At 41.8% G+C, this 27,314-nt stretch overlaps 1 protein-coding gene across 2 annotated transcripts; it reads left to right on the top strand.

The window, feature by feature from the left end:
- Positions 1-46: 46 nt before the first annotated feature.
- On the top strand, positions 47-25,985 carry SLC46A3 (solute carrier family 46 member 3). 2 transcript variants are annotated; one of them, XM_070471731.1, is made up of 6 exons: positions 47-307; positions 1,387-1,600; positions 15,080-15,950; positions 17,811-17,894; positions 22,572-22,728; positions 24,736-25,985. In XM_070471731.1, the coding sequence occupies exons 2-6, from the start codon at positions 1,412-1,414 to the stop codon at positions 24,818-24,820; spliced, it is 1,386 nt and encodes a 461-aa protein (XP_070327832.1). In that variant the 5' UTR covers positions 47-307; positions 1,387-1,411; the 3' UTR covers positions 24,821-25,985. The 2 variants fall into 2 exon arrangements, with proteins under 2 accessions (XP_070327832.1, XP_070327831.1); XM_070471730.1 differs by having other exon boundaries at positions 48-507.
- Positions 25,986-27,314: the final 1,329 nt, after the last annotated feature.

Raw genomic sequence — 27,314 nt, 5'->3', positions numbered from 1 at the left:
GGACAGTGCCCGCCCCGGCGGCGGGGGTGAAGAGGGGACTAGCACTCCAGAGGTGCGTCCCCGGGGCGGGCGGCGCCGCTGAGTCACCGCGCGCGCAGGCCGGGCTGGGGACCCAGGGACAGCCGGCCGGGGACGCAGAAACGACTGCCCCGCGCGGGCCCCGGGACCCACCGGGCCGAGATCGCAGGCAGGGCCGCTCCGGAGCCGAGCGAGGGCTGAGCGGTGGACTGTTGCGCTTGTCGCTCTGGACGCGGAAGGGCGCTTTCGTAGTTTGCTTTAAAATAAGGGCTTGAGGTTTCCCGAGCAGGTGCGTTTGGTCGAATTCAACGGACTTTCATTCCTCTTCCCACCCAGCGCGGCAGCGCAGGCCCAGCCTCCGTGTGCACCTGCTGCCCAGGAGGGGCTGCAGGCAGGCCCTCCCCAAAGGAGACAGCCCCCCAAGACTCCGGGCCCCGACAATGGTCAGACCCGCGCCCAGCAGCCTGGCAGGAAGACCGTGACCGTGGGGTGAGTTAAACAAAAGAAACAACCCCTTATTACGACTGCGAGCTGCTTCGTTGAACGCCCCCTTCCTGCCCGCTGTTCACCAGCAGCCAAAGCAATAATAAACAATTGCGTAACTGTCGTTTCCCAAAAGCAACCTCACTGTCTCCTTTATGAAAACCAGCTGGCAGTATACAACGTGGGAGTTATAGTGTGATCACTGGATCGCCCAAGTGGGAGCCAACTTATTAGGACTATTTTAAAGAATCTTCTTAGAGTCCTTGAGTTTTCCTGGTGGCTCAGATGGTAAAGAATCTTCCTGTAGATACAGGAGACCCAGGTCCGATCCCTAGGTCAAGAAGATCCCCTGGAGCGGGGAATGGCAACCCACTCCAGTACTCTTGCCTGGGAAATCCCAGGGACAGAGGAACCTGGAGGGCTATAGTCCATGGGGTCCCAAAGAATCGGACACTTGACTGAGTGACTAACATAGTTAACGGTCCTTAAAGGTCCCTTGAGCTCTTAAAGGTGCAAGTTAATGATCTTGAGTCCTTAAAGGGAGAAGGAAATGGCAACCCACTCCAGTGTTCTTGCCTGGAGAATCCCAGGGACGGGGAGCCTGGTGGGCTGCCGTCTATGGGGTCGCACAGTGTCAGACACGACTGAATCGACTTAGCAGCAGCAGCAGCAGCAATCCTTAAAGGTCCAACTCTTAAAAATGAGAAGTATGACAGTCTCAGGTTTACTGCGTGCCAGGAAAAGTTATTTTCTTCGGAAGTGCTTACTGCTTTCTGTTCCCTAGTATGCTTGTTTACTCCACAAAATGCCCCTAACTTCCCCATCGTTGAAAACCTAGCCTCTCCGATAAGAGTGCAACTGATTCTCTCCTTTTCTCTTTAATAGAACTCCAGCTCTCTATCCAAGCAAGATGAAGATTCCATTTGTAGAACCTGTCATGTGCCTTAGTGTATTCGCTCTGACTCTGAACAGCCCACTGACGACACAATATGTGTACAGGAGGATATGGGAGGAAACAGGCAACTACAGCATTGCACTTGAGAGCAATACTTCTGAGTGTGCGATGAACAAAAGCAGCCCGATTTTTGCATTCCAGGAGGTAAGACATGAAAATAGCCCTAAAGTGTATTAAAAGAGGAATGTGCAGTGGGGTTTTAAAGGAAGGAGGATACTGCTCTCATCATACATTGATCTCCGAAGGGTCACCCTAAAACCCAAAGTCCCAAACCAAGAGCCTTTATTCATTCTCTTTCTGTTTGAAGCTCCCTGACACCTTTCATCTGGCTCTTCTCCTTAAAAGCCCTTTCTTCTCCTGTGATGCTGGCTCTTCTCCTTTCTCTCAGAAGATTTCAGGGCAGTCTCCTCTCCTCTGTGGCTGTCTCTTTCCTCCTTCCCCACAGAAAGCCTGAAAGTCGGGCAGGGCAGGCTGGAATGAGTGCTCAGTGGACACAGGTGGAATGAAACATGGGTCCTACCTTTCCCTTGACGCCTCCCCCCGCCTCTTTCCACTGCCCACCTGACCCAGTTTTCGGTGGCCCCAGAACGTAGCCCATCCCTGAAGACTGTGGGCCCCCGGCCAGGGTCCTTCATGAGGTATGGGTGGCATGTGCCATCCACCATTTGGTGTTATCAAATCAGCTTTGAGCCCCCAAACGCTGAGGAGCGTATGTATGGGGGTGGGGGGTGGAGAGCACCCACTTGTGCTCTGAGGGCAATGAAAATGTCCCGGCAGATCGCACAGAGCCTGTCCTCCCCGTCCACCCTCCACCCCCAGGAGGGACCCTGCCTGTGTCCTTCTCCCTTAGACAGTTCTTGACAGTCTGCCAATGTCCAAATGCAAAGGAGAGAGCAGTCAGATTGGGAAATTCCCCGCCCCTCCAGCAACAATGCCTGAAAAACAACCACACTTAAGAGCTTTGAACTCGTCTGCTTGGAAAGAGAGGCAAAAGAGTGGTGCTGCCTCCCCAATCAAAAGAGGAAAAAACCGTCAAGGGACGCTGGGTCACCTGCACCCTCAGAGAAAAGGACAGATTATTTCCAAACAGCCGTGTAGATATCAAATTTCTGGCCTAGAAGGAGGTCATAAAAACAGAAGGGCCAAGGGTCTGTCTCTTGGTTTTTGTCTCCCTTCAAGAATGTTTCTTTGGACTTCCCTGGCGGTCCAGTGGTTAAGATTCTGTGTTTTCCACTGTGGGGCCCATGTGTTCGATCCCTGGTTGGGGAAGTTTCGCATGCCAAGGCCAACAAACAAACAAAAAAGAATGTTTCCTGTTACATGGATATTGTTGCCAGGGAGTAAGAAGTTTCCAGAGGCTCATCAGTCTCTGCATTTGATTCTGTGTGTTCCTTCACTGGAGCCCTGGGAGCAGAGTGGGGGATGGAGGAAGAGAGTGTCTGAAAAGTCTGCTACCCTCACCCTCCAGCAGAGGGGAGAGGGGCCTCGGTCTGGCTGCCGCAGTGACCTCTGTGACTGTGTGGTCATTAGCACTGGCCCCACTTCCCACCTGGGCCAGCTGCTGAAAGCCCCTCACTGCCCAGAGCAGGGGTCTCATTCTGAAGATTTTTGCCAAACTTTTTCACTGACTGACTCATTGAGTTAATAGTCAGGAGAGCCCACTGCCCTGGATGCCTTGGTTTACAGGCAGTGGACAGGAGCGTCAGGTGCTTTTTCTCAAATTGAGGAACTGGATACCAGCCCGCCCCCAACTGGGACGGGGTGTGGCAACCTCCTCACCACCTGCTTCTTAGGACCGTAGAGCACTTCCTTCTGGCCCCCGCCCTGGCCCTGTTCAGCTTTTCAGAGAGTATTCTCCCCTCTAAATCCAAGAACACATGTTGCCCGTTTCCTTAGTGGCTGTCTCAATGCCCAGCTCCCTGGGTGTGTTCTGGTCACATGCAAGTTGAGAGGTTTGTGGACTGCTCTTGTACCCCTAAAAATAAGAGACAAACCTCTAAACTGGGAGGGGACAACTTCAGGTTACCCAGCAGATCCTGAAGTCATTCTTGTTCAGGAATTTGTTTATAAACCTTTTATTAACACAGTCTCTTGTTACCAGCAGACAAGAAATATTTTCTACTCAATTGAAATTAATATATGCATTTTAGCCTATGAAATTGTGACGACTTCCTTAAAACTGACAGTACTTTCCTTAGTCTCCTGTCTCAGTACATTGGTATTCTGTTCCATCTTGTATAGCAAATAGCATTTTTTTCACTCTGATTTCTATCATCTACCCTTATATGACATATAATTATAATTCTCCAGAGTTTAAGACACACAAAGATTTCTTCTGTCTCAACATTTATGGTTGACAGATGCTTTGAGTTTGCTTTGTTAAAATCTGCATTTCAAAACATGGGCTGCAGATGAGAGCAGTCTGTGTAAAAGACTGGGCTGGAATGACAGTGGATAGAAAGGAGAGGAGAACAGGACATAGGAGGAGGCGTGGAAAAGGGAGGAGAACCCCAAACTGGAACATCTTGTTGAGGAGTTGATTAAAAGATAACTGTTTCATTTGTGTGTTTATTCAATAAGTACTTACTTGATGGCTCCAATGTCTGTAGGAGGTACCAAGATGTGCTCAATAAATTTATTCTAATATAGACATAAAACAGGCAAGAGTGATTTAGCACTGACTGTAAGAGGGCCCTATGTGGAGCACCTTATATTTAATTTTAAGTTTCCTGGCAGCCTGCAAGATCGGGACTGCTGACATTCCCTCTCTTCAGATGAAGAAACTCTGGAGTTAAGTAATTTGGTCAGGTTCACACACAGCAAGTTACAGACGCCTGTTTTACTTGATGGTTCATTCATGTCATCCATCTGTCTACTGAGCACCTGGAAGCACTGTTCTTGGAGCTGGTGATACTGTGGTGAAAGAACAAGGTTCCACATCTGCCCTGGGAGCTTAAGTTGCAGTGGGGAGGTCACGTAATGCACACATAGAGTAACACATCATGTCCCGTCAAGGAGTGGTGAGTCTCTAGAGAGAAAAACGGCAGGATGAGGGGCTGGAGCCTTGGGTGGGGGTCAGTGGGATTGCTTTAGTTGAAGTGATGGTCAGGGAAGGCCTCTCTGAGGAGGTGGTTCTGAATTAAGGAAGTAAGCTGTGTGCTGATCGGCGGAGCGGAGAGAACAGCAAGTAGCCTGGAGGTTTGCAGAATCTGTGCTGGGGGGCCGCCCCCCACCCCCCACCACCACCCGAAAGGAGTTTGCGTTTACTCCAGTGGAAGGAAAGTCGTTGAGGGACTGTGACATGAGCTGCTCATGATGAGAGGAGTGACGTGAGCTGATGTGCGTCTACCTTCACTGGTGCATTTTTGAGCAATTACACCACACTTCCGAGAGTCCCTTTTGCCTACATAGTTGATCAATATTAAGAAAAGTAACAAAGAACGATTTGAATTGCCATAATTGACTTCCTGTTTGGGATTATCAGTGGATTAACAGGACTGTCTTCTCTCCTTCTGTTTAATTAAACATTTTTTTTTATTTTTTGTTTTTTACAATGTTGTATGCTACAACTCAAATCAGCCACAAAGATCACCCCAAACTGCTGTGTACAGAACTGACTGCATGGAATCCAGGTTCCTCTGACTCCAGAGCTCAAGCTCTTAAACATTACACAGAAAGTACAGCTAGGGGATGATCACTGTCGTGTGAGAAACTTCAGAAGGAGGAGTGATGACATGGGTTTGGGAATTTTGGGGAACTCCAAGCAGGGCTGACTGTGGACAGTGCCTGGAACATAGACCGTACTGGGAGTGAGTGGGCATGATGCGGAGGAGTGAGGCCACATCTCGGGGACCTCAGGTACCAGGCTAAGGAGCATGGACTTTCTCAGGCAGGCTGGGGAGACACTGCAGCTTTGAGAGATGAGAGACACACCGAAAGTGTGCTCTGGGAGATGTGCCCAGTGTCTGGGTCTGTGATCTGCAAAGTGATAAGAGTGGTGTTACACGTGAACTGAGTAAAGAGACCAGTGAGATGCCAGAGTAGTGGGGAGGAAAACCAATGGGAGTTGTTCACATGGCAACTATGGGACCATCAAGAAGATAAAGGCATGAGAAAGACATGCAGGGAGGAGGGGCGGGCAGGATAGACTACGCTGGGGGACATGGACAAAAGGAAAGGTTAGAAGCAAAGATGACTCAAGTTTTGGCAATAAAGAATGGCTTGAATTGTATAAATATATAAAAATAAAAATAAGCTCACTATTTAAAAATTAATTCAGTATTTGATATTTTTGTGGTTCATCAGGTTTTTAGGATGCCTTCTAAATATGACATGAATAAATTTTTTTTCTTTTTTTTCCATTTATTTTTATTAGTTGAAGGCTAATTACTTTATAACATTGCAGTGGTTTTTGTCATACATTGAAATGAATTAGCCATGGATTTACATGTATTCCCCATCCCGGTCCCCCCTCTCACCTCCCTCTCCACCCGATCCCTCTGGGTCTTCCCAGTGCACCAGCCCCGAGCACTTGTCTCATGCATCCAACCTGGGCTGGTGATCTGTTTCACCCTAGATAATATACATGTTTCGATGCTGTTCTCTTGAAACATCCCACCCTCACCTTCTCCCACAGAGTCCACAAGTCTGTTCTATATATCTGAGTCTCTTTTTCTGTTTTGCATATAGGGTTAACTTTACCATCTTTCTAAATTCCATATATATGTGTTAGTATACTGTAATGGTCTTTATCTTTCTGGCTTACTTCGCTCTGTATAATGGGCTCCAGTTTCATCCATCTCATTAGAACAGATTCAAATGAATTCTTTTTAATGGCTGAGTAATATTCCATGGTGTATATGTACCACAGCTTCCTTATCCATTTGTCTGCTGATGGGCATCTAGGTTGCTTCCATGTCCTGGCTATTATAAACAGTGCTGCGATGAACATTGGGGTGCACGTGTCTCTTTCAGATCTGGTTTCCTCGGTGTATGCCCAGAAGTGGGATTGCTGGGTCATATGGCAGTTCTATTTCCAGCTTTTTAAGAAATCTCCACACTGTTTTCCATAGTGGCTGTACTAATTTGCATTCCCACCAACAGTGTAAGAGGGTTCCCTTTTCTCCACACCCTCTCCAGCATTTATTGCTTGTAGACTTTTGGATAGCAGCCATCCTGACTGGCGTGTAATGGTACCTCATTGTGGTTTTGATTTGCATTTCTCTGATGAGTGATGTTGAGCATCTTTTCATGTGTTTGTTAGCCATCTGTATGTCTTCCTTGGAGAAATGTCTGTTTAGTTCTTTGGCCCATTTTTTGATTGGGTCATTTATTTTTCTGGAGTTGAGCTGGAGGAGTTGCTTGTATATTTTTGAGATTAATCCTTTGTCTGTTTCTTCGTTTGCTATTATTTTCTCCCAATCTGAGGGCTGTCTTTTCACCTTGCTTATAGTTTCCCTTGTTGTGCAAAAGCTTTTAAGTTTCATTAGGTCCCATTTGTTTATTTTTGCTTTTGTTTCTAAAATTCTGGGATGTGGGTCATAGAGGATCCTGCTGTGATTTATGTCGGAGAGTGTTTTGCCTATGTTCTCCTCTAGGAGTTTTATAGTCTCTGGTCTTACATTTAGATCTTTAATCCATTTTGAGTTTATTTTTGTGTATGGTGTTAGAAAGTGTTCTAGTTTCATTCTTTTACAGGTGGTTGACCAGTTTTCCCAGCACCACTTGTTAAAGAGGTTGTCTTTTTTCCATTGTATATCCTTGCCTCCTTTGTCGAAGATACGGTGACCATAGGTTCGTAGATTTATCTCTGAGCTTTCTATTCTATTCCATTGATCTATATTTCTGTCTTTGTGCCAGTACCATACTGTCTTGATGACTGTGGCTTTGTAGTATAGTCTGAAGTCAGTCAGGTTGATTCCTCCAGTTCCATTCTTCTTTCTCAAGGTTACTTTGGCTATTCGAGGTTTTTTGTATTTCCATACAAATTGTGAAATTATTTGTTCTAGTTCTGTGAAAAATACCGTTGGTAGTTTGATAGGGATTGCATTGAATCTATAGATTGCTTTGGGTAGTACAGCCATTTTGACAATATTGATTCTTCCAATCCATGAACACGGTATATTTCTCTATCTGTTTGTGACTTCTTTGATTTCTTTCATCAGTGTTTTATAGTTTTGTATGTATAGGTCTTTTGTTTCTTTAGGCAGATATACTCATAAGTATTTTATTCTTTTTGTTGCAATGGTGAATGATATCGTTTCCTTAATTTCTCTTTCTGTTTTCTCATTGTTAGTGTATAGGAATGCAAGAGATTTCTGTGTGTTAATTTTATATCCTGCAATTTTACTGTATTCGTTGATTAGCTCTAGTAATTTTCTGGTAGAGTCTTTAGGGTTTTCTATGTAGAGGATCATGTCATCTGCAAACAGAGAGAGTTTCACTTCTTCTTTTCCTATCTGGATTCCTTTTACTTCTTTTTCTGCCCTGATTGTTGTGGCCAACACTTCCAAAACTATGTTGAATAGTAGTGGTGAGAGTGGGCACCCTTGTCTTGTTCCTGATTTCAGGGGAAATGCTTTCAATTTTTCACCACTGAGGGTGATGCTTGCTGTGGGTTTGTCATATATAGCTTTTATTATGTTGAGGTATGTTCCTGCTATTCCTGCTTTCTGGAGAGTTTTAACAATAAATGGATGTTGAATTTTGTCAAAGGCTTTTTCTGCATCTATTGAGATAATCATATGGTTTTTATCTTTCAATTTGTTAATGTGGTGTATTACATTGATTGACTTGCGGATATTAAAGAATCCTTGCATTCCTGGGATAAAGCCCACTTGGTCATGGTGTATGATTTTTTTAATATGTTGTTGGATTCTGTTTGCTAGAATTTTGTTAAGGATTTTTGCATCTATGTTCATCAGTGATATTGGCCTGTAGTTTTCTTTTTTTGTGGCATCTTTGTCTGGTTTTGGAATTAGGGTGATGGTGGCCTCATAGAATGAGTTTGGAAGTTTACCTTCTTCTGCAATTTTCTGGAAGAGTTTGAGTAAGATAGGTGTTAGCTCTTCTCTAAATTTTTGGTAGAATTCAGCTGTGAAGCCATCTGGTCCTGGGCTTTTGTTTGCTGGAAGATTTCTGATTACAGTTTCGATTTCCTTGCTTGTAATGGGTTTGTTAAGATCTTCTATTTCTTCTTGGTTCAGTTTTGGAAAGTTATACTTCTCTAAGAACTTGTCCATTTCTTCCAAGTTGTCCATTTTATTGGCATAGAGCTGCTGGTAGTAGTCTCTTATGATCCTTTGTATTTCAGTGTTGTCTGTTGTGATCTCTCCATTTTCGTTTCTAATTTTGTTAATTTGGTTCTTCTCCCTTTGTTTCTTAATGAGTCTTGCTAATGGTTTGTCAATTTTGTTTATTTTTTTCAAGAAACCAGCTTTTAGCTTTGTTGATTTTTGTTATGGTCTCTTTAGTTTCTTTTGCATTTATTTCTGCCCTAATTTTTAAGATTTCTTTCCTTCTACTAACCCTGGGGTTCTTCATTTCTTCCTTCTCTAGTTGCTTTAGGTGTAGAGTTAGGTTTTTTATTTGACTTTTTTCTTGTTTCTTGAGGTAGGCCTGTAATGCTATGAATCTTCCCCTTAGCACTGCTTTTACAGTGTCCCATAGGTTTTGGGTTGTTGTGTTTTCATTTTCATTCATTTCTATGCATATTTTGATTTCTTTTTTGATTTCTTCTATGATTTGTTGGTTATTCAGAAGCGTGTTGTTTAGCCTCCATATGTTTGAATTTTTAATAATTTTTTTTCCTGTAATTGAGATCTAATCTTACTGCACTGTGGTCAGAAAAGATGACTGGAATGATTTCAATTTTTTTTAATTTACCAAGACTAGATTTATGGCCCAGGATGTGATCTATTCTGGAGAAGGTTCCGTGTGCACTTGAGAAAAAGGTGAAGTTGATTGTTTTGGGGTGAAACGTCCTATAGATGTCAATTAGGTCTAGCTGGTCCATTGTGTCCTTTAAAGTTTGTGTTTCCTTGTTCATTTTCTGTTTAGTTGATCTATCCATAGTTGTGAGTGGGGTATTAAAGTCTCCTACTATTATTGTGTTACTATTAATTTCCTCTTTCATACTCGTTAGTGTTTGCCTTACATATTGCGGTGCTCCTATGTTGGGTGCATATATATTTATAATTGTTATATCTTCTTCTTGGATTGATACTTTGATCATTATGTAGTGTCCATCTTTGTCTCTTTTCACACCCTTTATTTGAAAGTCTATTTTATCTGATATGAGTATTGCGACTCCTGCTTTCTTTTGGTCTCTGTTTGCGTGGAATATTTTTTTCCAGCCCTTCACTTTTAGTCTGTATGTGTCCCTTGCTTTGAGGTGGGTCTCTTGTAGACAGCATATATAGGGGTCTTGCTTTTGTATCCATTCAGCCAGTCTTTGTCTTTTTGTTGGGGCATTCAACCCATTTACATTTAAGGTAATTATTGATAGGTATGGTCCCGTTGCCATTTATTTTGTTGTTTGGGGTTCACGTTTATACCACCTTTCTGTGTTTCCTGTCTAGAGAAGATCCTTTAGTATTTGTTGAAGAGCTGGTTTGGTGGTGCTGAATTCTCTCAGCTTTTGCTTGTCTATAAAGCTTTTGAGTTCTCCTTCATATCTGAATGAGATCCTTGCTGGGTAGAGTAATCTAGGTTGTAGGTTATTCTCTTTCATTACTTTAAGTATGTCCTGCCATTCCCTTCTGGCCTGAAGGGTTTCTATTGATAGATCAGCTGTTATCCTTATGGGAATCCCTTTGTGTGTTATTTGTTGTTTCTCCTTTGCTGCTTTTAATATTTGTTCTTTGTGTTTGATCTTTGTTAATTTGATTAATATGTGTCTTGGGGTGTTTTGCCTTGGGTTTATCCTGTTTGGGACTCTCTGGGTTTCTTGGACTTGGGTGGCTATTTCCTTACCCATTTTAGGGAAGTTTTCAGCTATTATCTCCTCGAGTATCTTCTCATGGCCTTTCTTTTTGTCTTCTTCTTCTGGGACTCCTATGATTCGAATGTTGGGGCGTTTCACATTGTCCCAGAGGTCCCTGAGGTTGTCCTCATTTCTTTTTATTCTTTTTTCTTTTTTCCTCTCTGCTTCATTTATTTCCACCATTTTATCTTCTAACTCACTTATCCTATCTTCTGTCTCTGTTATTCTACTCATGGTTCCCTCCAGAGTGTTTTTGATCTCATTTATTTCATTATTAATTTTTAATTGACTTTTTTTTCTTTCTTCTAGGTCCTTGTTAAACATTTCTTGCATCTTCTCAATCTTTGTCTCCAGGCTATTTATTTGTAACTCCATTTTGTTTTCAAGATTTTGGATCATTTTTATTATCATTATTCTAAATTCTTTTTCAGGTAGATTCCCTATTTCCTCCTCTTTTGTTTGACTTGGTGTGCTTTTTTCATGTTCCTTTACCTGTTGGGTATTTCTCTGCCTTTTCATCATGTTTAGATTGCTGTGTCTGGAGTGGGCTTTCTGTATTCTTGTGGTCTGTGGTTCCTTTTTATTGTGGAGGTTTCACCCAGTGGGTGGGGTTGGACAATTGGTTTGTCAAGGTTTCCTGGTTAGGGAAGCTTGTGTCAGCGTTCTGGTGCGTGGAATTGTATTTCTTCTCTCTGGAGTGCAATGGAGTGTCCAGTAATGAGTTTTGCGATGGGTCTATGTGTTAGGTGTGACTTTGGAGAGCCTGTATGTTGACACTCAGGTCTATGTTCCTGCGTTGCTAAAGAATTTGCGTGGTATGTCTTATACTGGAGCTTATTGGCTCTTGGGTGGTGGTTGGTTTTGGTGTAGGTATGGAGGCTTTTGGATGGTCTCTTATTCCTTAATATTCCATGTAGTCAGGAGTTTTCTGGTTTTCTCAGGTTTTGGGCTTAAGTCTCCTGCCTCTGGATTTCAGTTTTATTCTTCCAATAGTCTCAAGACTTCTCCAACTATACGGCACTGATAATAAAACTTCTAGGTTAATGGTGAAAAGATTCTCCACCGTGAGAGACAACCAGAGAGGTTCACAGAGTTACATGAAGAATAGGAGAGGGAGGAAGGAGATAGAGGTGAGCAGGAGGAGAAAAAGGGGACTCAAGAGGAGAGAGACAGATCTACGCAGTTATCTGTTCCCAAAGTGTTCTCCGTAGCCCAGACACCCACAAAGATTCACAGAGTTGGATTGGGAAGAGAAGGGGAAAGGAGGAAATAGAGGTGTTCTGAGGTAGAAAACAGAGAGTCAAAAGTGGGAGAGTAATCACCACACTCCTGAATAGAAATGGGAACTGAATATTGGATTCTTAAATGTCCAAAATTTATATCACATACTGAAAAACAAAGATTAAAAATCTAGTGTAGAGGTTAGACTCTTTGAAATACAATATTTAAAAACAAAAACAAAAACACAAAAAAAATTTAGAAATGTATATGAAGTTCGGTTTAAAAATAGGGTTTCTCTCTCTCTCTCTTTTTTTTTTTGGCAAGGTTATAGTGAAATGAAAATGAAAATTAAGGAATAATAGAGGAGTATTAGAGGACTTTAAAAGGAAATAGGAGAGAAAAACAAGAAAAAGAAAAAAAAAGAAAAAAAATTTTTTTCCCTAATTAAAAAAATCGTAAAAATATATGAAAATGAAAGTTGAGGAGTAATGGGGGAGTAATAGGGAATTTTAAAAGAAAATAAAAGAGAAAAAATAAAAAGTAAAAAAAAGGAAAGAAAAAAATTTTTTTTTAATTAAAAAAAATATATACATATATATCTAGGAATTTCTCTGGAGTCGTTGCGGTCAGTGTAGGTTCAGTTCAATTTCAGATAGCTCCTCTTTCCAGCTTACACTTCTCGATATCTATAGGCCCCTTCTGGTGTAGTCGGTGTTACCTTCTGGGATTTTAATCTCTTGCACCGGTCCTTTCTGAAGCGGTTCCCTTTGTTTATTTGGCTTCTGTTTGCCGTCTCTTCGGTGTCTAATTTCCGCCCTGACACAGGTGGGCAGAAGTGATCTCTTATTTAGGTTCGCTAGTTCAGTTCAGTCCTCCTACGGGGAGGGCGGGGCGCTGCAGACAGATACCGCTCTGTGTGGATAGCACTCACCGTGTTCTGGCCACACTGGGTTTGCCCCGCTCACGGGTGTCAGTGCTTTCCCCGTCTACGCTGCTCAGGCTCCCAGCTGCTCTATATGGAGCGGGCCCTGCGTTGAGTGCGGTTCCAGTTTTTGGGTACTCCATAAAAGCGCAGATTCGGTTGCGCCTGTGTTTTGTGCCTTTCCCGGACTGAGCGGCCCAGGCAGCCAGAGGCTTGGGCGCACTCTCCCCGGGTGCAGCGCGCCTCCTCCCTCCGTGTCGAGCGGCCCAGGCAGCCAGAGGCTTGGGTGCACTCTCCCCGGGTACGGCGCGCTTTTTCCCTCCGCGGCCCCAGCGCGCGCTGCCAGTCGGGTCTCAGGAAGTCTTTAGATAGGAACCGGGGGCCTGTTTGCAGTGTGGGAGGGGGTGGCTTCTCAGGGGCTGAGTTTGCCCTTTCCCATCCCCCCTGCCTCCTACCTCCAGCGGGGATGGGCCGGCTCTTCTCTGGAGTTTCTCAGTCCCTTTGTTTTGCGAACCGCCGGCAGTGTGTTCTGGCCGGTTAATTTTGTCCCTTGCTATCGCACAGTTTAAAAAAGCTCCCTCCGATTGCTCTCAGGGTCTTCGGGCCGGTCCTTACCCTAAGCAATGCCGCCCGCTCCTCTCCATTCCGCCCCCGCTTGTTGCTGGCGGGTGCGGGCGTCTGGGGTACTTTTCTGCTGGGAGTTGCTTTTAGGCACGTAATCTGTGGGCCTTATTTAATTTTTCCTCCCAGTTAGATTGCCAAAAACTTCCCCCAGTCCCACCAGTGGGAGGGTTTCCTGGTGATTGGAAACTTCCTCTATTAAAACTCCCTTCCCGGGACGGGTCTCTGTCCGTAGCTTTTTTGTCTCCCTTTTTATCTTTTATATTTTGTCCTACCTCCCTTCGAAGACAGTGGGGGGCTGCTTTTCTGGGCGCCTGATGTCCTCTGCTAGCAATCAGAAGTTGTTATGTGAAATTTGCTCAGCGTTCAAATGTTCTTTCGATGAATTTGTAGGGGAGAAAGTGGTCTCCCCATCCTATTCCTCCGCCATCTTGGCTCCTCCCTACTCTGAATAAATTTTTTTATAATGAGTTTGCATGTGTGCTAAAACACTTCAGTTGTGTCCAACTCTTTACAACCCCATGGACTGTAGCCCACCAGGCTCCTCTGTCCATGGGATTCTCCACCCAAGAATACTGGAGTGGGTTGCCATGCCTTCCTCCAGGAGATCTTCCTGACCCAGGGACTGAACCTGTTTCTGACTATGCCTTGCCAATGAGACATAATGACAAGCGGGTTCTTTACCACTATTGCAATGTGTAAAGCCTTTAAACTGAGTTTAATCATCACCATTATAAAAATGGCACCCAGACTTAATATAAAGTTTGGAAAATACAGAGAAGAGGCAAGAAGGCAATGCTTTTAAATCACCCCAAGTTCTTTACAGTAAATAACTAGTGCAATGATGGTTGTGTCCGCCAATCTGTGTGCTCATAGTTGTGTCAGGCTTCAGGAAAGCGGAGTTTATCTCACTCCTTAGTTTATGGCACACTACCATCTTTAGTCAATACAGAACTCTTCTTTGGGTTTTATCTTAATTTTTAGTAAATAAAGGAATGCTTGTGGAGACACATGTAAAAAGGACAACTGAGCTCTACCTAAATAAAAGTCTGTCAAATATGACACGTGCATGTGATATTCATTCCCTTAGAGTAGACAGAAAGATGTATCATGGAAAAAGGTATCCTTTTTCCTTTAGAACGCAATCTCTTAGTGCAAACTATCCACAGAAGAAAGTGAAAGAAAATTAAATTTGCTCAGTTGTGTCTGACTCTTCATGACCCCATGGACTGTACAGTCGATGGAATTCTCCAGGCCAAAATACTGGAGTGGGTAGCCTATCCCTTCTCTAGGGGATCTTCCCAACCCAGGAATTGAACTGGGGTCTCCTGCACTGCAGGCAGATTCTTTACCAACTGAGCTATCAAGGAAGTCCACAGAAGAAAGAGAAGTCATTACACGGCCAGTCCATGAGGCCTTGGGCTCTGTGGATGCTTGATGTGAGCCAGACATACACTAATACACACATTTTATTTTTATGGGTCAGTGTCTCCACTGTGGTACTTGAACATTATGACTGAGCATTGATGATTATATCAGCTCTTGATCTTTGCATTGTGAACTGGATAAAGATTTAAGTTGAGAGCTTCCCTGGTGGTCCAGTGGCTAAGACTTCTTGCCCAATGCTGGGGGACCTGCAACTAAGAGTTCACGTGGTGCAACAAAGATCAAAGATTCAGCTTGCCGCAACTAAGACCCAGGGCAACCAAACAAATAAATATTTTTAAAAAACGAAAACAAAAAACTCATGCACTATAAATTCCCCATCCCTGACTTACCAGCTCTTGCTTGATTTTTCAAGAAAAGTCTATACCAAAATATTTTCAGGCACATTGTAAAAACCTCTGTAAACACTTTGTCTTCTTTTTCTTTGCAGGAGGTCCAGAAAAAAGTGTCTCTTTTTAACCTGCAAATGGACATAAGTGGGTTAATTCCCGGTCTCGTGTCTACATTCGTGTTTCTGTCGCACAGTGACCATGGAGGAAGGAAATTCCCTCTGATTTTGTCTTCTGTCGGCGCTCTTGCAAACAGCGCTTGGCTCTGTCTACTCTCTTATTTTGCCCTTCCAATCCAACTTCTGATTGCATCTACCTTCATTGGTGCACTTTTTGGCAATTACACCACACTTCTGGGAGCCTCTTTTGCCTACATAGTTGATCGATGTAAAGAAAAGAAACAAAGAACGATTCGAATCGCCATAATTGACTTCCTGTTTGGAGTTGTTAGTGGATTAACAGGATTGTCTTCTGGCTATTTTATTAGAGGGTTAGGTTTTGTGTGGTCCTTTTTAATTGTTACCGTGGCTCTTTCTGTGAACTTGATTTATATTTTATTTTTTCTTGAGGATTCAATGAAAGAGCCTTCATCTCAGAATATTTCTGTATCGTGGACTGAAGCCTTTAAAAACCTATTTAACCGAACGTACATGCTTTTTAAAAATGCTTCTGGTGCGCAACGGTCTTTGTGCGGTTTGTTGCTTTTCACGATGATCACTTACTTTTTCGTGACCATTGGTGTTTCCCCCATTTTTGTCCTTTATGAATTGGATTCGCCGCTCTGCTGGGATGAAGTTTTAATAGGTTATGGATCAGCTTTGGGTAGTGTCACTTTTTTCACCAGTTTCCTGGGAATATGGCTTTTTTCTTATTGTATGGAAGATATTCACATGGCCTTCATAGGAACTTTTACCACCATGGTGGGCATGGCTATGACTGCTTTTGCCAGAACAACATTGATGATGTTTTTAGGTAAGTTACAAGTTACAAGTGTATCCTATAATTTCATATGTGATATTTATATAAAATGAATGTAGTCTGATGGTTGAGAAATTTTAATATAAAATTATCTATTTAATGTATTCTAGTTTAATTAAAGGTAATTTGTTAAAAGCTAATTTTCCAGAAGCTGAAAAACAACTGACTTAAAAAAAAAACCTTTTTAATAACCACAATTTTCTAAATTTGCATATTTGCCCAATAATTGTCTTGAGGAAACTTCTTGTGAATCAGTTCTTCAATATAACATTCACCAACTTATTTCTTAAAGCGCTACTAAGAAGGCTACTTTAGATTTTAAAAAAATAAGACTATTATGTAAAGGATGCTCAAAAGATTTGTAAGAAAAATATTCATTGAATATATTCAAGTCTATGACCATACCACCCTGAACATGCCTGATCTCGTCTGGATATATTCAAGGAGACTTTGCAAATTGAAATTTCAGCAAATTGGTCATTTCATGAATTGACTTTTGATGAATCACTTTCTGGCAAGCTGGACTGTTTCCTTAACTACCTGCACCCCATCAGTGGTTTTTGTAAGGCTTGAGTGAAAAATACTGCACTTGCACAGGTTAAAGGGTCTGTAAAGTGAGACCTCAGGAAAGGTCCATTTAGTCTTTTTCGACAAAAGCAGTATTAACCTCTTGCTACCCTGCAAGGAGGCAAGATGACAAGCAGAATTGGGTTTAATTTCCATCTGCAGAGCCAGGTGATCTTAGGCTAGTTACTGAACTGCTCTGAGCCCTTATTTTTTTTTTTAATCTCTAAAATGGGCATCGTGGTGCTTGATTCAGAGGATTGTCGCAAATATTAGAAGAGACGACTGCAAATCACTTAGCACAATGCCAAGAGTTCAGAAAAGGACAGGTCCCTCTCCCCATCTCCCTTGGAATTGCCAAGGCCAAAGTCAGTTAATATATGTGAGAAATTTACAGTGATCTGCAAATGTAATATCTTACTGTTTTATCTTATAATGGAAAATGCTACTGACTCTTAAGGGTCAGAATCTAAGAACAGAGGCAATTTGTGTTCCTGAAATTTTTCAGCCACAAAGATGAACAACTGAAAAGATAAGGAACCAGTTTGCCAATGAGTAGATCATACAATGAAAGAATGCTAGCACTAAAACTGCCAGGTCTGAAAGAGCAGAAACAGAAAACAAACAAAAAACTTATTAACAGTCACAACCTGCTAAACATGAAGTTACTGTAATAACCAGGGAAACATATCAATTTCCAGCAGCAGATTATACAGACCTGGACCAATGACTTCCATAAACTCTTGTTCTCTGCACTAGAGTAAGGATTTGAGAGTAAATTAATTTTTTATATAATTTTGTAAAAATTGTATTGGGGTATAATTGATTTACAGTGTTGTGTTAGTTTCAGGGGTGCAGCAAAGTGAATCTGTGACACAAATACATACATATACCCACTCTTTTTTAGATTCTTTTTCCATAGAGGCCATTACAGAGTGTTGAGTGGAGGTCCCTGTGCCCTACAGTAGGTCCTTATTAGTTATCTATTTTTTATCTAGTGCTGCGTATGTGTCAGTCCCAATCTCCCGATTCATCCTTCCTCTCTTCCCTTACCCCCAGGAACCCTACATTTTCCACATCTGCAGAAAGTAAGCTCATCTTAAACTGACCTGTCCATCCTCTATCTTCCTTTATTAAACAGAATTCTTCCATTAATTAATTCAGTCGTTAGAAGCAATGAATCAGGATGCTTAGAGAAAATGAACTATTTAGAGGGAAAGTGTTTCAGGCTTAAAACTGACCCTGAGTTTTCAGATCGAGCCAGTTAATTGTTATCTCTTCCTCTCACAGTCAGGCTGCCGTTCCTCTTCACTGTCATGCCGCTCTCTGTTCTACGGTCCATGATATCAAAAGTGGTGCGTTCTACTGAGCAAGGTGAGTCTAACTTGCTTAAGGAACAGAATGACTTTATAATCTGTACCACCTCATAGCTGTGTACAATCAGTGTTTGATTCTTCAGAATATTCTCAACCCTTTTTCTGCACAGAACTCCTTTTGAATCGGGTGATAAGGTCTGTGTTAGGAAGAGCTGATATTCAGGCAAGGGAGCCCCTGCCCAGGGCCTTGTGCTGTGGAGGGCTTGCTCTAGACATGCCCTGCCCCACTGCAGAAGATTGAATAATTCAACAAATTTTAAAATATATTTCTCAATTCTTTTCCATGCTAAGATGTAGCTGTATATTCACACGAATATTTGTTGATTGTGTGATGCAGAGTAATTGGAAAATCACTTAGGAATATAAGAACTACAGTATGTAAAAACCTAGCTCCTTCCTTGAATTATGTAAGGGTTTCTTAGATACAACACCAAAAGTACGACAACAACAAAACAGATAAATTAGACTTTATCCAGATTAAAAACTTTCATGCTTCAGAGGACACCATCAAGAAAGTGAAAAGAATATGTAACTTTGTTCTGTATTGTCCAAGTCTCCTGTAAATGTTTTACCATACTTCCATACTTTAAAAAATAAAAAGGAAAGAGAGAGAGAGGGGAAAAAAAGGAGGGGGGGAGGTGAAAGGACAGCTCACTGAATGGGAAAATATATTGATACTTGCAAATCATATCTCTGATAAGGAGCTTGTGTCCAAAATATACTAAAACTCAGCAATAAAAAGACAATCCAATTAAGAAATAGGCAAAGGATTTGAACTAACATCTACAGAGAAGATGTACAAATGGCTAACAAACACATGAAAAATGATCAACATCATTAGCCATCCGGGAAATGCAAATCGGAACCACACTGAGACCCATTGGGATGGGTGAAATGAAAAAGACAGACTATAAGAAGTGTTGATGAGGACGTGGAGAAGCTGGAACCCTCATGCACTGCTGGTGAGAGAATCATCCAAAATGATGCAGCCATTTAACAAAACAGTTTGATAGCTCCTGATAAAGTTAAGTAGAGTTACCATATGACTCAGCAATTCCATTCCCAGGTATACACTGAAGAGAAATGAAAACACATGTCCACACAAAATCTTGCACACAAATGTTCATAGCAGGATTATTTATAATAGCCAAGAAGCACAAACAATGCAAATGCCCATGAACTGGTGAATACGTAAGCAGAATAAGGTGTGTCTGTCCCACAGAATATGATTTCACAATAAAAAGAAATGAAGTCATGATACACACTACAACAGGAATGAACCTTGAAATGATTATGCTAAATGAAAGAAGCTGGTCACAAAAGGTCACATTATTTATTATATAAATATGATTCCATTTTACCAAAATTTCTAGAATAGGCAAATTCATGGAGACAGAAATTCGACCAGTGCTTCCCCAGGGACTAGAGAAAAAGGGAGTGATCACTAATGGGCACAGAGAGTCTGTTGGGGAGATGAAAATGTCCTAAACTTAGACGGTGGTGATGGTCGCCCAGTTTCTGTGAACATAGGAAGAACCACTGAACTGTACAATTTAAAAGGGTGAATTTTATATTATGTGAATTATATCTCAGTAAAGCTGTTCAGGAAACAAAAATAAGTATCAACCTGCTTTGACTTAGAACTACAATAGACTTGTCAGAATGTATTATTTACTTTGCTTTAGTTTAGCTTGGTTTATTTATCAACTCTTTTAAGAAGTGGTTTCATATTATTAAATACAGTGACATTTCAAAATGTGTAGTTTGCATTTTGGCATGTCTTATTCTGAGTTGAAATAACTTTGTCAATTCCATTGTGATTCCATTGCTCCAGGATAGTAGAGTCATTTTGTTCTTAACTGCAAATGAAGAAATCCTTCTGGTGGTACTGAAATGTATAAAAGTGAATGTACTTCCATCCTTCATTACTTCTAAAAATGGATGTTTCTGTGAAAACATTAGGCACCTTAAAATATTCTGAGAAGGGAAGTGCTACAGAGTTTTTCGGGTGCTTCTCCCTATCTCTGTTATAATACCTTATGTAAAAAAGAGGAGGAAACTGACTTTCGCTAATTATTTTGAAATCTCTGTGCTCCAGACAGCTATGAAATTCATTGCTAGAGCACCCTGGACTCCCTCTTAGCTTGTCATCTGTGTACTCCTTGAAATTCTATTAATACATGAAAGTGAAAGTGAAAGGCACTCAGTCGTGTCCAACTTTTTGTGACCCTGTGGACTATACAGTCCATGGAACTCTCCAGGCCAGAATACTGGAATGGGTAGCCTTACCCTTCTCCAGGGGATCTTCCCAACCCAGGGATTGAACCCAGGTCTCCCATGTTGCAGGCGGATTCTTAACCAGATGAGCCACTTTAATACATGGGACCCAGTAAAACAGACAGACCTGAGTTTTGACATCTATTGGATTTTTTTAAAGTTTAGAAAATAAACTCCATTGCGCTTTTATTTAATCAATTTTTCTTTGGTAACTATTAAACAAGTTGTACTACTCAGGAAGGTGCAGCAAGAAGCTAGAGCTATTTCATGAGAGGGTAGTTGTTTGCACAGCCTGACCCAGTTTCCGACAAGAAAAGACTCAAGCCACCATGTAAATAGGATTAGCACCATGGCACCGTCCCTGGCTTTAGCACGGAATCAGAAATAAAATGAAACAATGCCATAGTTAGATAACTAGGAGACCTTGTTTCCAATTAAACTGACTTCCTGTATCATCATAAATATCATAATATTCTGTATAATCTTGTATTATCATGGAGCCACTAAGCCCATATGCTTGCTACATGATGATGGATAACTGTGCCCTTGAATGAAGCTTTTATTCAATCACTTGACAAGTATGTATCAAATGTCTACCCTCTGCCAGCACAGCTAGACCCTGGGGACACAGCGGTGAACAAAGCAAATGTGCACTTGACATGGGCAGAACTTTCACTGTGGTCAAAAGAAGACACATCTCTGATAACCTAGCGTTCTGCAGAGAGAGGTTTGTTTTATGAACACATGTCCTGTTGTTCAATGAAGACTCTGAAGCAGTATATGAGAATATGTTGGAGAAGGAAAGAAATGGCAACCCACTCTAGAACTCTCGCCTGGAAAATCCCATGGAGAGGGGCCTGACGGGTTACAATCCATAGGGCTGCAAAGAGTAGGACACTACTGAAGCGACTTCACACACACACACCAACCAGAATGTGTACAATAGAGTGAAGATTTAAAGAGACAAAAGTCAATACACAGTCTAAAAGAGCAAGAACGTGGGGAAAGCAAGAGGCTAGACACATAAACTATAATCCAGCTGTTAAAGGTGATCCTCGAACTTGCTTTTTCCTTCCTTATCAGTCCAATTAAGCACAATCATTTACATAATTAGCACTGTCTATAAGGAAAGTGCATTACAGTTTATCATGGAAAAGGAAACTCGGCAAAGCAGGGAACAAACACAGCAGCTTGAAGAAAGAAGGATCAGCAGAAACTGTAGGAGCTTATACCACTGAAGCCGGGGGCTGAGAACAGCCATGGCGTTCTTAGTGATGCGAAATTTGACCAAGAGGAAGAAAAGTGCGTCAAGATGCTCAACTGTCTTTTGGGGGGTTATCTCTTCAGTTTAACTCTTCAGTCAACATGGTCTTGGATTCCAGACAGGACTCAAAACTTGTGGAATAAGGACCATTTCTCTGACTGTGAGCTTGAGCTAACCCCAAAATCATTTTCAGGCTTCTTGAGCAATGCTCTGACACCTGCCCTTTCCCATGCCTGGGGTAGCAAGCAGGAAGGAGAGCAGAGTCCCCTCTGAGGGGACAGTTGTAAGCAGGTTAAGACAGAAAAGTATGTTTTAGAGAATCACTTAATATCAGCCTGTGGCATAACCTTTACTAGAGCATAGGGCAGTGATGTAGTTACTGGACCAGTCAAACAGGAAACTGAAGTAACTGATTTTTTTGTTACTCTAGAGGAAGGGATCAAATTCAAATTGCAGAATGTATGATAAGATTGCCAAGGGCTTCCCAGGTGGCGCTAGTGGTAAGAACCCGCTTGTCAATGCAGGAGACGTTAAGATCCCTGGGTTGGGAAGATCCCCTGGAGGAGGGCATGGCAACCCATTCCAGTATTCTTGCCTGGAGAATCCCATGGACAGAGGAGCCTGGAGAATCACGGTCCATAGGGTCACAAAGAGTCGGACATGACTGAAGCGACTTATCATGCAGGCACATAAGATAAGATTATATCTCTCTGCCTTGCCTGTCACTCTTGCCAGATCTGACCTGACCCGGATGTTGCCCACAGGGAGGCATCCTGCCCCACGGCCGTGTCACAGATTAGCCCAGGGACTAAGAGTGGCAGGGGGAGCCTGGAACCTCAGGGGCAGGTGGATCTGTGTCTAAGGCTGTGGTCAGGGCAGACACACAGCTGATTCCACACGCCTAAGCAGCCAGTGCTTTTTAGCTTTGCCCCGTGGATCCTGGAAGTACTGATTCCAGCTCTCTCTCGGCAGGTCCAAGGAGAACTCTTGACCTCAATTTCTTCACCCACAAAATGGGTGACTGCCTCCTTCACCAGGCAGCGCCCCCATGTTTGCAGTTTTCTGTGTTATTTTGTTTGTTGTTTTGTAACTCAGCCTTTTCTCTCTTTCCCTCCACACCCCGACCCCAAACAGGCACCATGTTTGCTTGTCTTGCTTTCTTAGAAACACTTGGCGGAATCACTGCAGTTTCTGCTTTCAACGGAATTTATTCAGCCACTGTTGCTTGGTACAAAGGCTTCGTCTTTCTGCTCTCCGCTGTTTTATTACTAATTCCAGCCATCAGTCTATGGTAGGTAATTACTCTTTTTTTATCCTTTTATCAAAGGCTAGATGGATTGAGTGAATTCCCTGACTTCACCAATACAATAACATAGATCTGTTGAAGTTTTGCCTCAGAATGTATTTTTCTCAAGAACTTTTAGACACAATGACATCTGTCAATTTTGGAGACTTAGGAAGAAAGAGATAGTGGCATGGCCTTCCAGGACTAGGAGGAAGAAAGACTGGATTAGACAAAGACTCTGAGAAGCTACCCCTTATCTATAAATGAACAACTGAGGAAATTACTGTCCAAGAATATATATCAATATGTATATTCAATATACATATACATACTATATATATATTCACATATATATTCTAAGAATATATATATATTTTTTCACATATACATATATATATTCAAACTATGATTTCATATAGTATATTACCCCCTGAAGGTCAAAGATTGCTCTGAGAAGATATACTTTAATACAGATTCTTGGGTAAATAAGAGCAGATAGAATGCACTGGATATTAAGAATTCTTTCCTTTCCCGAGAGTTGGCTTATTTAATGATTTCCTTTTTAAATGTAAATATCCAAATAAATGCAAAGTACAGAATTCTATTTATGAACAGTACATAGAATAAAAGGACCAGAAGCACAGACTTGTGAGAAATAATGTTTTTCCTCCCCTGCCTTTCAATGAACAAAAAGTGTAAGCCATCTAGGTAAGTGGTTGTGAAAACGCACAAGCAAGTATACTTGACATGTTCTGTGGGGCCCAAGCCTTGAGCCAAGAACCCTTCAACCGGCCTCTGCTGGGCCTGCCCGTCTCATGTGGCTGAGAACAGAAAAGGGGGGTGTAAGATGGGGCACAGGGCCTGGGATCTTTGCCCCCCTGAGCACCGTGGGCTGTGGCCGTGAGGGAGGGAGAACAGAGCCTGTCCGCACAGGCTCTTAACTCCTTCAAGGGTGGGCAGGCACCTTATTCCGAGTAGGACCTCAGCACGTCTCTCTCAGTGGAACGCTGATACTTAGATCTGTAGAGGCTGGATGAGAGTAGTATTTACCAGTCCTCTGTAACTGTGATGAGAAGCTATTCTTACCAGGTACCTTTTTAGAAGGAGGCTATTCACCTGTTGAATTGGCAATACTGAAACTCCATGCTGAGTCAGTGAGCACTTAATGAGGACCGGCAACCTTGTTCTTTGCTGGGAGTAGTGTTATCTGGCATTATCATTTTTGGAAAGCAATTCATGAACATGTATCAAAAGTTTCCCGAAAAAAGTTCATGGCATTTGAACCAGTGCTTCTATTTAGAATCTTACCCTAAGGAAATGATTAGCAATGTCAAAAATTTATATATAAAAAATTCATTATGGCAAAATATTTTAATGACCAGAATGGCTGACGATAGGAATTGGTTAAATAAATGATGGTGCATCCATATGGTGAAAAATGACTTTTATAAGAACTGTATTATATGGGAAGCAGAATAATGGCTCATTTAAATTTTATTCTTCATTATATTTAGAAATATTCTGTTGTGGACACATATTACTTTTATAATTGGAAAAACTAGTGCAGAGAGATAAAAGGTTGTTATCCTTTTAATAATGCTTCTAATGTAAATGCAGATGGTCTTCTGAGTTTTATTTTTTAAATCTGTTCAATATTTTTAAAATTAAAATTACCTGCTATTTTAATTATATCCAGATGTCTTCTGTCCAAGTTTCAGTTATAGGCATGAAACATGAACTTCACTAATAGCTTATAATATTTTATGGGGACTATGTAGAGTAGATAGTGGGAGATGGACATCTTAGGAATCTGGAAGAGGTAGAACTCATGTAGTTTTTTTTATTAATATTTTCAGAAATCTATGCATAAAAGTCTGCTAGATTCAAAATAACCAGTACCCTCCTTCTTTGCATAATTTATTAGAAAATCATGTAACAAGAGAAAAGATAGAACACAGATTATTTATGTAGTGCCTTAATCACAGGTTTTTAAATGTCTCATTTGCTTGGCAGTGTTGTCAGGTACGTCAGCAGGAATGCAGGAAGCTATGTCCTTCTTATACAAGAAGAATCCAGTGAAGACACCTCAGACAGATGATTAATTGTGATTAAAAAAAAAATCCGAATGCACATATCATACGCTCTGACTTCTGAAGGATCTAAACTAGCTCCATGATCAGAACTTCATGAATAATCAATGCTGCCCGTCCTTTCTTCTAAACTCTCAGAGAATGAGTCCCTGCTCTAGCTTCTTAGAGTACTAAGCACTCCGAGCACTTTATGAAGATCAAGTGACGTATTTCCAGTAGACAGGAGAAGAAATCTCAAAACACCTTCCACTTTGGGATTTACAAAACAAATGGAAACTTACCGGTCTGAGAAACTTGGTACAATCAGAAGCAATAATCTCTCTGATGTACTCTGGTCTCTCACATTAAGACCAAGAAGAATCCTGTTTGCTTCAGTTTCTTCATCTGCACAATGGATTTCTGACCTTTCTCAAAGATTTTGAAGGCACAGCTGTTGAAAATTATGATGAGTCAGTCACTGATCAGAAAACTATAGACGTTTCAAACCTTTATGATTCTCCTCTACTCGGGTAATGCTTTGTTTCATCAAGGTGTTAGTGGTGTTAGTGGTGTTAAGCTGTTAGTGGTAGTCAAAGCTTTCAGTAGCTGCAAAATCCTTAAGAGAGAAGCACTTTAATGAATGTTTACATTTTTCCTAATATGTTTCATCAATTAAAATATTTCCATGACACTGGGAAAAAAAGAATACAAATAGTTCCTAAAGAAATGTAAACACCGAGTACACAGCCAATCATGATGTAAATTAATTAGTGCTTATAGAGCCAATATTCATTCCTTATTTCTGTGAAAAGTAATCCATTTCCTACTGCCTTACACTTGTATCCCGGGACCTCTGTGGTCCCTGAAACAACACATCCTTTCCTGCCTCCTGTCTGCACGCAATGCTCCACTGGGCCTTCCTCCCTACCTCCCTGCACTGAAACTTTCAAGTCTCAGCCAAGGCAAAGCTTGCGCTTTCTCCATGTGGCTTCCCAACATTTCTACTCCCTCCCCCACCGCCATCCCCTGGTCCTTGCAGGGCTCCCCCAGCTCTCTGCGGGCTCTGCTCTCCCAGCATCTTCCCTTGTCTTGTAAAATTTGTTCCCCTACTTGCAAATATGAGTCCCTTAAGGACAGGGACAGTTTGATTCCTCATTATATCCTCAATAAAAGTTGAATTCAGTGACCACAGAATTTTGTTTTCACTTGTAAAAAGTCACTTTAAGCTATATATTTAATGCAGTATGAGATTAACCAATGATGTGCCATAGTCATGAAGCCATCCTTGCAGAGAAATTGAAAAGTGCGCTAACCCATATGCATTTTAAATCGGTTTATGGTACTTTCATGGGTCCTTCAATATCTCCCATTTTCTACGTTTCCATCTGTAATAACACAAATGTCCTGAAGTACACCTAGATGATTAACTCCTTTGTAAGCTCTTCAAAGCAGATAGTCTTGTTTACAGCACTGCTTACAGTTTTTCCCTGTAGGATAACTGATGAATGCTTGACCAGCAGATAACACTCATATTTTAAAATACTAGAAATTCTTATTTCCAAGACTATTCCTTTTAGGTTTAGCTAATGTTTTCTGGGCTATTCTCAGGTTGATTGATTGATTTTTGTTTTACTTCCTGTTCAGTGCTCTTCCCAAACCAAAAAAAAAAAAAAAAGAAACAGTACTTTACAGTTTACAAAGTGCTTTCTGTATCAACTTATTTTATCCTCTTAATAACCCTACAAAGTAAATTATACCTCAGTAATGTTCAATAATGTTCATGGTGGCTCAGACAGTAAAGAATCAGCCTGCAATGCAGGAGACCCGGGTTCAATCCCTGGGTCGGGAAGATTCCCTAGAGAAGGAAATGGCAACCCACTCCAGCATTCTTGCCTGGAGAATCCCATGGACAGAGGAGCCTGGTGGGCTACAGTCCATGGGGGGGTCGCAAAGAGTTGGACGAGTCAGACATGACTGAATGAGCGAGCACTCGCACACACACACACACACACACACACACTACCTATGAGAAATGACGTTCTTTAGGTTCAGCAGGTTGGTTTGGAGACTTGAATGTGTTGTTTACTTGCTTTAAACTTTCCGCTGCAGGCAGGAGCAGCCACCCCACCATCCTGACTAGTCCATATTCTGGTCCCCAGAACCTTGCTATAAATTGTGCAACGTGAATTCACGTGACTGGATGGGGTAGCTATTTCACAACTGCCTGCCAGAGACAACTGGATTTCCTACTTGGACTCTGTGCCTAATCCCATTCAGTCAGATAATTCATCCCCAATCCCACAGTTCTCTGGAGACGTGCTTCCTGTAAGACCAACTGTCTAACGCCAATTACTGAATCATCCAGAGATCCCAACTGCAGGCAACAACTTGCCAAGTTGCACTGCTTATTTAAGCACACAGGGATCTACTGAAATGATAGCAGGAGCTCACAGCTCCAATAAAAAGCCTAAACGAGGCTCAGAAAGCAACCAAGAACCGGAGGCGGGGCGGGGCTCCAGAGAT

The sequence above is a fragment of the Odocoileus virginianus genome, chromosome 8 (genome assembly GCF_023699985.2).
Source record: "Odocoileus virginianus isolate 20LAN1187 ecotype Illinois chromosome 8, Ovbor_1.2, whole genome shotgun sequence".
In the NCBI taxonomy this organism is placed as follows: Eukaryota; Metazoa; Chordata; class Mammalia; order Artiodactyla; family Cervidae; genus Odocoileus; species Odocoileus virginianus.
The sequence above is the reverse complement of the archived record's forward strand: the minus strand, read 5'-3'. Positions and strand labels throughout refer to the sequence as shown.